At 32.8% G+C, this 12,064-nt stretch overlaps 1 protein-coding gene across 1 annotated transcript in view; it reads left to right on the top strand.

Annotated features, from left to right (window-relative positions):
• The window catches only part of LOC137658800 (uncharacterized), a 10,051-nt gene extending 1,522 nt beyond the window's left edge, over positions 1 to 8,529 (top strand). Inside the window, exons 2-7 of the mRNA XM_068393848.1 lie at positions 2,747 to 3,046; positions 4,725 to 4,833; positions 6,182 to 6,403; positions 7,092 to 7,222; positions 7,508 to 7,632; positions 8,017 to 8,529. Coding sequence (XP_068249949.1) covers positions 2,747 to 3,046; positions 4,725 to 4,833; positions 6,182 to 6,403; positions 7,092 to 7,222; positions 7,508 to 7,632; positions 8,017 to 8,100 — 971 coding nt within the window. The 3' untranslated portion in view covers positions 8,101 to 8,529. The remainder of the gene's footprint in view (positions 1 to 2,746; positions 3,047 to 4,724; positions 4,834 to 6,181; positions 6,404 to 7,091; positions 7,223 to 7,507; positions 7,633 to 8,016) is intronic.
• The last annotated feature ends 3,535 nt before the right edge of the window (positions 8,530 to 12,064 follow it).

Here is a 12,064-nt window from a genome sequence, read left to right as displayed (position 1 = left end):
CTAGGAAATTTAGCAGAAAACTTGGATAATGCAGATGAAGGAAAAACTAAAACACTAGAAAATTTAGCAGAAAACTTGGATAATGCAGGTAAAAGAAAAACTAAAACACTAGGAAATTTAGCAGAAAACTTGGATAATGCAGATTAAGGAAAAACTAAAACACTAGGAAATTTAGCAGAAAACTTGGATATTGCAGAGAAAAGAAAAACTAAAACACTAGGAAATTTAGCAGAAAACTTGGATAATGCAGATAAAAGAAAAACTAAAACACTAGGAAATTTAGCAGAAAACTTGGATATTGCAGATAAAAGAAAAACTAAAACACTAGGAAATTTAGCAGAAAACTTGGATGTTTAATGTAGATAAAAGAAAAACTAAAACACTAGGAAATTTAGCAGAAAACTTGGATATTGCAGATAAAAGAAAAACTAAAACACTAGGAAATTTAGCAGAAAACTTGGATGAATACGGATAAAAGAAAAACTAAAACACTAGGAAATTTAGCAGAAAACTTGGATAATTGCAGATAAAAGAAAAACTAAAACACTAGGAAATTTAGCAGAAAACTTGGATAATGCGGATAAAAGAAAAACTAAAACACTAGGAAATCTAGCAGAAAACTTGGATAATGCAGATAAAAGAAAAACTAAAACACTAGGAAATTTAGCAGAAAACTTGGATAATGCAGGTAAAAGAAAAACTAAAACACTAGGAAATCTAGCAGAAAACTTGGATAATGCAGATAAAAGAAAAACTAAAACACTAGGAAATTTAGCAGAAAACTTGGTATGTTTAATGCAGATAAAAGAAAAACTAAAACACTAGGAAATCTAGCAGAAAACTTGGATAATACGGATAAAAGAAAAACTAAAACACTAGGAAATTTAGCAGAAAACTTGGATAATTGCAGATAAAAGAAAAACTAAAACACTAGGAAATTTAGCAGAAAACTTGGATAATGCGGATAAAAGAAAAACTAAAACACTAGGAAATCTAGCAGAAAACTTGGATAATGCAGATAAAAGAAAAACTAAAACACTAGGAAATTTAGCAGAAAACTTGGATAATGCAGGTAAAAGAAAAACTAAAACACTAGGAAATTTAGCAGAAAACTTGGATAATGCAGATAAAAGAAAAACTAAAACACTAGGAAATTTAGCAGAAAACTTGGATAATGCAGATAAAAGAAAAACTAAAACACTAGGAAATTTAGCAGAAAACTTGGATAATGCAGATAAAAGAAAAACTAAAACACTAGGAAATTTAGCAGAAAACTTGGATAATGCAGATAAAAGAAAAACTAAAACACTAGGAAATTTAGCAGAAAACTTGGATAATGCAGATAAAAGAAAAACTAAAACACTAGGAAATTTAGCAGAAAACTTGGATAATGCAGATAAAAGAAAAACTAAAACACTAGGAAATTTAGCAGAAAACTTGGATAATGCAGATAAAAGAAAAACTAAAACACTAGGAAATTTAGCAGAAAACTTGGATAATGCAGATAAAAGAAAAACTAAAACACTAGGAAATTTAGCAGAAAACTTGGATAATGCAGATAAAAGAAAAACTAAAACACTAGGAAATTTAGCAGAAAACTTGGATAATGCAGATAGAAGAAAAACTAAAACACTAGGAAATTTAGCAGAAAACTTGGATAATGCAGATAAAAGAAAAACTAAAACACTAGGAAATTTAGCAGAAAACTTGGATAATGCAGATAGAAGAAAAACTAAAACACTAGGAAATTTAGCAGAAAACTTGGATAATGCAGATAAAAGAAAAACTAAAACACTAGGAAATTTAGCAGAAAACTTGGATAATGCAGATAGAAGAAAAACTAAAACACTAGAAAATCTAGCAGAAAACTTGGATGATACGGATTAAGGAAAAACTAAAACACTAGGAAATTTAGCAGAAAATTTGGATAATGCAGATAAAAGAAAAACTAAAACACTAGAAAATCTAGCAGAAAACTTGGATGATACGGATTAAGGAAAAACTAAAACACTAGGAAATTTAGCAGAAAACCTGAATAATGCTGATAAAAGAAAAACTAAAACACTAGAAATCTAGCAGAAAACTTGGATGATACGGATTAAGGAAAAACTAAAACAATAGGAAATTTAGCAGAAAACCTGAATAATGCTGATAAAAGAAAAAACGAAATACTAGTAAATCAGGAAAACTATCAACGCCACAGGGAAAGAGAAAAAAGATAAAAAAAAATTCCTCAGAGTGGCACAAGTCAGTGAAAGGTCTTTGCAAAGCAAATTTCTCGCAAATTATTTTCATTTAAAGATAACTAAAAATACGGAAAGATCTTCAATCACCAATGTATGGTCTACTTTTGATAACTTATAACCTTTTTATATCTATTGAAGTCATTTATAGACTTCAGAACTTTTACTGAAACTGAAAGTATATTCTATGATTATTGAGGGATATTATAATTGTTTATAAAACAAATGAAAGTCTTTCCTTTTGACCCTTAAAGCCAGATATTTTAATATAAAGGATATTTTATAAGTACTGGAGACCTTGGCTAAGGCACCTGGAATCCTTCCTGACAACAATTGGGCCTTATTATTCCAATCTAGGCCTTTTTATTCATACTTCAAATCCTTTGAAGAATAATTGAGTACTTATAGACCTTTTTAAAGACCTCAAATGGCTAAATAGACATTGCTAGACATTTTCAAATTTCATGAAATTCCTCAAAACTTTAATACTTTCCCGTCCACAGAGAACTCAGAACACGACACTCCAACAGTCGATCCCGAAGACAGCCAGATCGGCTCCGAAGACCGAGGCGAGGCGCATGGCTCCGAAGAAGACGAAGGCAACCACCAGGAATCCCCCCCTCCTCCCCCTCCCCCTCCTCCTCCCAGGCCCGAGCCAACCACCCACGAAGGGCGCCCCCTTCCTCCAGTAACAGCTCACCTGCACAGACAGATCCCCATTCACAGGGAGGAGATGATCAGCGATCTTCCACCTGTGGCCTTGGCTAGTCGGTGGAGACCTCCCTCAGAGTTTTATAATCCAAGTGAGGAATCAAAATCATACTTTTATTTAATTTCCATACGCATACTGCACACATAATTATATATATACTCACAGACAGACAGACAGACAGACACAGACATATATATATATATATATATGTGTGTGTGTGTGTATATATATATATATATATATATGTATAATATATATATATATATATATGTGTGTGTGTATATATATATATATGTATAATATATATATATATATATGTATAATATATATATATATATATATATAAAATTACATAAATATATAAAATATATAAATATATAAATGTATAGATATATATATATATATATATATATAAATATATAAATATTTAAATATATAAATATATAAATAAATATATATATATATATATATATGTATATATATACATACATATTCATATATTCATATATTCATATATATATTTATATTTCCATATACATAAATATATATAAATATATATATATATATATATATACATATATATATATATGAATAATAGTACCAGAGTTACAATATACATGCTTATTACTGAGCTTTCGGAAAATCTATTACCAACATCAGAGCCCAAAAATAGAATACATTGTATCAATCAAAACATAGTTCGATAAATATTTAAAACAGAAATATAGAATGAACACACGAACACTTTATGAGATAAAATAAAATAAAAAAATAACTTAAGACCATAAAATCAATTCAAATACATAATAAAAGATCAAAGCGTCAGAGCTATAAACTCACATAGATTAAAATTAAACACAAGTTTGTTCAAACGTTTCACGTCCCAGGTTTGGTTCAAGTTGGTGTTGAAACATTGCCTCCATTATCACTAGGTCAGGGTTACTCTGCGAAGTGGCCAAGATGGGAAAATTCTTCCTTGGACATTGGGTGGGCCACACTTGAATGGTCTCTGATAGCTGAATGGGGTGGTTTAGTCATGTAATTCCTTCTTCTAGGTGAACGACCGAAGTGCTCAGACAATCTTGCATGGCAATGTCTTTCACTTATCCAAATATATATATATATATATATATATATAATGTGTTCTATTTTTAGGCTCTCATGATGGAAATAGATTTTCCAAAAGCTCAGTAATAAACATGTATATTATACCTCAAGTCCTATTATTCATATATGTATATATATATATATATATATATAAATATATATATATATATATATACATATATAAATATACACATATACATATATATATATATATATATACGATTTTTAGAAAAAAGATAACAAACTCCCCTTTATATATATATATATATATATCTATATATATATCTATATATCTATATATATATACATATATATATATACATATATATATATATATATATATATACATATATATATAGGCCTATACATATATTTATATATAGATAAAGAGATAGATAGATATAGATATACATGTGTATGTATAAGTATGCATATTCTTTAATACGCTGTATAATGTTTATCCGGTATTATGCTATCAAATATTTTACAATTACCAAAATAGAATATATCAATAGTACTTAGATAAACAATATATAGATGAAGTAATAAAATTATCTGCATTAAAAAGAATAAAATAATATCCATAAGAAATCATAGCTCCAATTTATGAAATATAATAATCACACAAAAAATCCTATAAGCAACCCTTTTCCTCACGGCAGACTGGGGCATGCCCTCCCTGTACGGCGCCGTGGATGATGGAACCTTCCCAGCACGCCGTAGGAGGCGCTCCGCCCCCCAAGGGCAGCGTAAACCTGACCCTAGGAAAGTGTGAGTGACCTGAGATGACCTTTCTGCCGTAGTTGGGGTTTGGGGAAGGTTGATCGTATAGTCACTAATCTCATACCTTACCCTTCTATTTTCTCTCTCTCTCTCTCTCTCTCTCTCTCTCTCTCATCGTTCCTTGATTTGTGGTCTTCATGCTTACTCCCCCCCCCCCTCTCTCTCTCTCTCTCTCTCTCTCTCTCTCTCACACATTCCTTGAAAATGTGTGCCTCTCTCTCTCTCTCTCTCTCTCTCTCTCTCATTCCTTGAAAATGTGCCTCTCTCTCTCTCTCTCTCTCTCTCTCTCTCACATTCTTTGAAAATGTGTGCCTCTCTCTCTCACATTCCATGAAAATGTGTGCCCCCCTCTCTCTCTCTCTCTCTCTCTCTCTCTCTCTCACACACACATTCCTTGAAAATGTGTGCCCCTCTCTCTCTCTCTCTCTCTCTCTCTCTCTCATCGTTCCTCGATATTGGCTTTCTTCTTATCTCCATAGGGTTGCAGGCAGTGCTAATCATTATCATTTTTTTATTGATCACTAAAAATTCATGTCAATTATAGAAGATAAAGATCTCATTTAGACATAAATATAGATGCGCAGAAACCGACACAATGCACGCACTTACACAAATTAAAAAAAACAAACAAATATTTTCATATGCATGAAAGCACACAATGGCACACAGACACACACTTGCACCTACACACAAACTAAGATACTGACACACGCAAAAGTGTCAAGACAGAGGAATTGTTTTGAGGTCTCTTTTCATCTTTTTTTTTTTAAGTTTAATTCAAGTTTCTTTTTGTTTCGTTCTAAGACTTTCTTTGAAGACTGTGTGGCTTTGATGTTCTCAAAGAGACAAGGCTTCTGACAGTTATCTCTTTTCTTTCTTATCTAAGGATTTGTGAAGTGGTGATACCGCACACGCACACATATATAAATACACACACATATGTATATATATATATATATATATATATATATATATATATATATGTATATATATATATACATATATATATATATGTATATATATATATATATATATATACTGTATATATATATGTATTTATATTTATATATTTATATATATATATATATATAAGCATATATATGAATATGTATATATACTAATATATATATATACATATATATATAATATATATATACATATATATGTATATACAGTATATATATATATGTATATATATATATATATATATATATATATATATATATATATAGTTTTATATATATATATATATATATATATATATATATATATATATATATATATACATACAGTATCTATATCAGAAATAAACATAAAACTCCCTTCTTCTTCGCAGACTCCAGGTTTCCCTCAAGGCCCTGCGAACCGGTCACCGCCACAAGCGAGACCTCCATGACCTGAACCGAATCCGTCGTGACCTGAGGAACATTGACCTCGACAAGCTGCGGCGCGAGGTCGACGTCGTGGAACTGCTGGCTATGTTGGGCAAGGTGCCCAAGCATCGCAACCCTGGATTCGCCACCGTGACCTATGCCCCGATGGCACCAGCACCCCCTAGGTAAGGTTGATTGATTTGAAGTTTTCTGGTATCCTGACGTCGGAGGTCATTGACGCTGATCCGCTAGGAGGGATATGGGTATTGTGGGGCATTTCGGGAAGTAGGGTATACATGAGTCCAAGTTAATGATGATGGGAATAATAAGAATGATGATAGCAATGGTGAAAATGGTAGTAATGACGTGGTGGTCAAAGCGTCTAGTGTCGAAGAATTTATAAAGCCTAGTGTGGCTCTCTGGACTCTGCGCTACCAACAGATATAGTGCATTGCTTAGCATATTATATGAATACGTCAAATAGCAAGTATTATCTCCTAAGTGTAGTCAACATTGTTTTAATAATCAGGTACTTCTTGATTATTCTGAACTAATGAATTATATTAAAACTGTTCAAATGACAACCCCAATATGTGATTAGATTCTTCAACCTTATATTATATCGAATTTCATTTTATAAAGATATATATGAACTAGTCATATCCTAAATAAGATACTCTGGAATTAGTCTAGTCTTACATTTTAAGGAAAACTTTGAAATGAATCGAAAATTATATATTAAGTTCTGCGGCTTGAATGTCTCGTTCCTCATTGCTTAGTGTATCTTGCTGTGCCAATATCTGTCTCGTCTCTGATCAAACTCTACTTCCCTCCATATCCAGAGGTTCATGTTGATTCCTCATCTTCCCACAGGTTTGCCCCACAACCCAAGCTCTTCCCTGACTATGAAGAGGAAGAGGAAGAAGATGATGAAGACGAAGATGACGAAGAAGCAATGGGATACCTGAGGCAGAATGCTCGTCCTCCTGTGCCCTCTAGTCGAGGTTAGAAGGACCTTAGGAGCTTAGAGGATTAGAGAGCCTTTTAGATGATGGCTCCCTATATTTTTTGAAGTCATAAGGGTATCCATAAGCATTTTATGGAAGTACTCCTTCAGAAAAGAAGATACATAAATATATAATACATATTAGAGATATATTAAAGGAAGGAAATAGTCAAGTAACCCAAAGACTACTTCAGGTGGTCAGATCAACAGATAGTCATTAAGGTGTGTTGGAGCAATAGTCCAGTAAAATTCCATCTTTCTGAAATCTTGACTTTCTTTTCAGTGCTACTTCCTTCTGAAGACCGCATCTGGAGGCGCTCTGGAGGCTACGGGCTATCAGTAATGCCAGGCTTCAAAAGATCTGCCTTCCGGGCAAATACGCCTGCTCCTCCTATCAGAGCGCTAAATGTAAGTTCTCACTGTGTATATATATATATATATATATATATATATATATATATATATATATATATATATATATATGCGTGTGTGTGTGTATATTTGTATGTATATATCCTTTTTTCATCATATGTTAACAGCTATGCATTCCTTTGTTAATCCCTACTTTTCTGCACTATTGCCAACAAAGTGCCAGGTACAAAGCTCAATGCTTAGGTTTTAATGCGAAATGCCTGGCTCTCTTTACATAATATATGGTTTACCCTATAGCAGTCGTCATATTTAGAGATAATTACTTTTCTTTACGCCATAATTAGTGACATTCAAAATAGTTTTCTAGTTTCCAGTATGTATAATTAGAGATAATTATCAATTTCCTCTTCCTTTTCCCAGCCGGCTGATGTGTACTCTCTGGCAGCCATGTTAGGGGCCGAGCTAGACCCAATCACGCATCGGCTACGTAGAGCAGCCATGTAAAGAAGAGACCTAGAAAGAACAATAAATGAAAAACATGAAACATTATAAGACATATAATGGCATCAGCAGTGGGAAGATCATTAAGAAGACAGATATCTACATTTTTAGTTAGCCCAGAGTTAATACTGATTTACCAGTTGTATCATGCTTGGTAGAGAGATGCCACTCAGGACATTTGCACGTTTTTGGGGAATCTTTTAGCATCTTACTACCAACTTTTGACCTAGATAGCCAAAAACTGGTTACCAAATGGTAATCAAATAAGCTTTAGCTTGTGGAATATCCCTTTGGTGAATGAGAGGTACTTCATTTTCTCACAATTTTGCAAAAAGTCTGAATTCAAAATGCTAAAAGTTGCCAAAGTGTGCTTGTGTGATATTGTATTTGAGTTCCCTCATTTTTTAAAATTCACTTTATAATGTTCATTGATTTTAGTATATCTTTTGCTCCTCTTGAGAACTTGCATTAATACAAGCAGTGCTAAATGTACGTATGGCATAATAACCTAGTAATTATATCTGACAGAAATGTCATAGACTAACTTTAGTTAGAGACTGAGTACATCAGAGCATGTAGCATCGCCTTACAACAGGAAATCAGCCTTAGATGCTGTATGCTGTATGACCAAGAACAAGCTAGTGTATAAGATAGATGCCACATATATATTCAATCAGCAGACATACAACTGATAGTATTCCATAGTTGCCAAACCATAGCATGATATGGAAACTACATTAAAGATTTACTGGTTTAAAATTCTAGATGTAAAATACTCCATTGCAAAATAGTTTTCGAAGCAATATATACAGTGTCCCAAAATAATGTAAACACTCTTTGGATTGTTACAAGTTATTCAATTTATTGATATTAACGTTGGAAAACAGATTCACAGGAGAGAAACAATGCAAATTTAAAGACTCTGAGAGTTCACAGTGAAAAATCTTTAAATGTGCATTGCTTCTCCCCTGTGAATCTATTTTCCACGTTGATATCAATAAACTGAACAACTTGTAACAATCCAAAGAGTGTATACATTATTTGGTCCTGTACATCTCAATAAATGGACAGGGGTACCCAAACTCAATAGACAAAATATTGTCAATGATTTCTGCTGCATCTTTGCTGGTGTAAGATATTACAGATTATCCTTTTGCTTCGTTTGCTGCCAAGTTCTCATGTGATGGTCAACTTACCATTGCGCATTCCGAGTAATTGACTTGTTGTTCTAGAATACTCAACTGTGAAGAAGCAGAAAAGAGGAGCAATCAGTATTTCTACTAAAACACAATTTTGTGACATATTTACTCCTTTCTCCCACTCGCCCCCATAAAAGATAACTAATAGGTACTTTAACATGTCTACCACAGTAACTATGCAGTATGCTGTCAAAATTGTAAAGAAGGGTTCTCAACTAGTGATTATATGCAGGTGTATAACTAGCCTCACCTCATACCATCTGAGTCAATGGAAAATCAATACCAAAAACTGACCCACCAGCTACCTCCAGGCGAAAATTTCCCAGCCCTGAAGATTAGGTTTTACCAGGCTAAGAAACACACGGATACCAATAAGCCCAAACGACTCTAACAAGCAGTCAAAAGAGGCAGTTAGCGGCTTAATTGCAAGTAAGACTGCTTTTTGATCTGGCAAAACATTGCATTTGAATAAACATCAAGTAAGATTGTTTTTTGAACTGGCAAAACGTTGCATTTGAATAAACATCAAGTAAGATTGTTTTTTGAACTGGCAAAACATTGCATTTGAATAAACATCAAGTAAGACTGCTTTTTGAACTGGCAAAACATTGCATTTGAATAAACATCAAGTAAGATTGTTTTTTGAACTGGCAAAACATTGCATTTGAATAAACATCAAGTAAGACTGCTTTTTGAACTGGCAAAACATTGCATTTGAATAAACATCAAGTAAGATTGTTTTTTGAACTGGAAAAACATTGCATTTGAATAAACATCAAGTAAGATTGTTTTTTGAACTGGCAAAACATTGCATTTGAATAAACATCAAGTAAGATTGTTTTTTGAACTGGCAAAACATTGCATTTGAATAAACATCAAGTAAGATTGTTTTTTGAACTGGCAAAACATTGCATTTGAATAAACATCAAGTAAGATTGTTTTTTGAACTGGAAAAACATTGCATTTGAATAAACATCATGAACAGATTTCAGATCGTGTGAAATTCATTGTGAAACAACTCAATAACTGTATAGATTTGCATTTAGACATGACTACCTATTAATCTAAATACTAGGTCATTAACCAGCAATAATGATTAGCTGATATTTGATCTACTCAGGATTGATTCCTATTTTGGAAAATTACGACGAATATATACGTACATGTACATAGGCGTGTAAGTACATGTGTGCACGCCCAAGTATGTTGTCTATGTCTGTGACACAAAGTATTTTCCGATTTTCAACTTGATATTGTGTAATGAAATAAGATCATTGTGTAATGGTTAATCTTGAAATTCATTCCATGAAAGTATTATCCAAATAAGACTGATCATGTTTGATGTAGATCTCGTAACAAATAGAAATATATATGATTAGATTTTCTCAGTGTATTGTTGGATTCCAAAGTATTTTACAAATTATCTGTGAGATCATTTTTATTTCATGAAGATCTCCTCCGTCTGTCAATTATTTTGGAATTTTAATCTATATTGTACAGATGACTTCATTGACTCTGTTACACTTTTCTGGAAGCTATCGAGACGTTTAACAGCTGTGCCTTGCAATTGGTAACGCTGTTTAAGCGAAAGAGAAACTGTTGGCAACGCTGTTTTAGCGAAAGAGAAACTGTTGGCAACGCTGTTTTAGCGAAAGAGAAACTGTTGGCAACGCTGTTTTAGCGAAAGAGAAACTCTTGGCAACGCTGTCTGAAAATCACTGATTTTGTTAACACGTGAACGAAAGAATTTCTATTAATTTTACTAAGTGCTTTTAAGCGAATACCATTATTTTTCTATTGAGAACCTCTTAAAACTAATTAAAAAGCTTTTGTTCATGTTGTTTACAAGCTCAGCGGCTTTGCTTCATAGGCAGCGTTGCCAACAGTTGCTCTATGGCGAAAAATCTTCACCTGCTGTCAGATATCTCTTTAGAATCCTGTGATGTATAGCGGAATTAATGAAGCTAACTGTGCCAGCGACTAATTTAGGAGTCCAACGATGCTGGAAAGGTTTAGCAAAAGGATTATATAAAGATATAAAGAACAATTGAACTGATAAGGAATATTTTGACTGACTATATAAAAAGCCCCTAACCTGACTTAGGAGAGATGGAAAATTACAGCAATTGTTGCAATTAAAAGCAAAGAGACACTTCCAAGGCTTGACTGACGAGGTACGGAAGCCGGTAGAAGAGTTCTTTATATGCTTGATCTTTTGTTAGGGACATCTTACTTACTAATGTTTGTATCTGTTATGTAATATATGATAGGGAGCCCTAGGGCTTCAACTTCTAAGCTGTAGCCAGAAGTTAAAAAAAAAATTATATCGCTCTTCGAAAAGGTTAATGATATTCCAAAGTTCATCTTACGCATTTTAAAGGCTTAAAATCAGTTAAATATATTGATAATCACATTCCAAAGTTCATCTTGCGCATTGTGAAGGCTTAAAATCAGATAAATGTATTGATAATCACATTCAAAAGTTCATCTTGCGCATTGTGAAGGCTTAAAATCAGTTAAATATATTGATAATCACATTCCAAAGTTCATCTTGCGCATTGTGAAGGCTTAAAATCAGATAAATGTATTGATAATCACATTCAAAAGTTCATCTTGTGCATTGTGAAGGCTTAAAATCAGTTAAATATATTGATAATCACATTCCAAAGTTCATCTTGCGCATTGTGAAGGCTTAAAATCAGATAAATGTATTGATAATCACATTCAAAAGTTCATCTTGCGCATTGTGAAGGCTTAAAATCAGTTAA

The sequence above is a fragment of the Palaemon carinicauda genome, chromosome 19, assembly GCF_036898095.1.
Source record: "Palaemon carinicauda isolate YSFRI2023 chromosome 19, ASM3689809v2, whole genome shotgun sequence".
Taxonomy (NCBI): domain Eukaryota; kingdom Metazoa; phylum Arthropoda; class Malacostraca; order Decapoda; family Palaemonidae; genus Palaemon; species Palaemon carinicauda.
The sequence above is the reverse complement of the archived record's forward strand: the minus strand, read 5'-3'. Positions and strand labels throughout refer to the sequence as shown.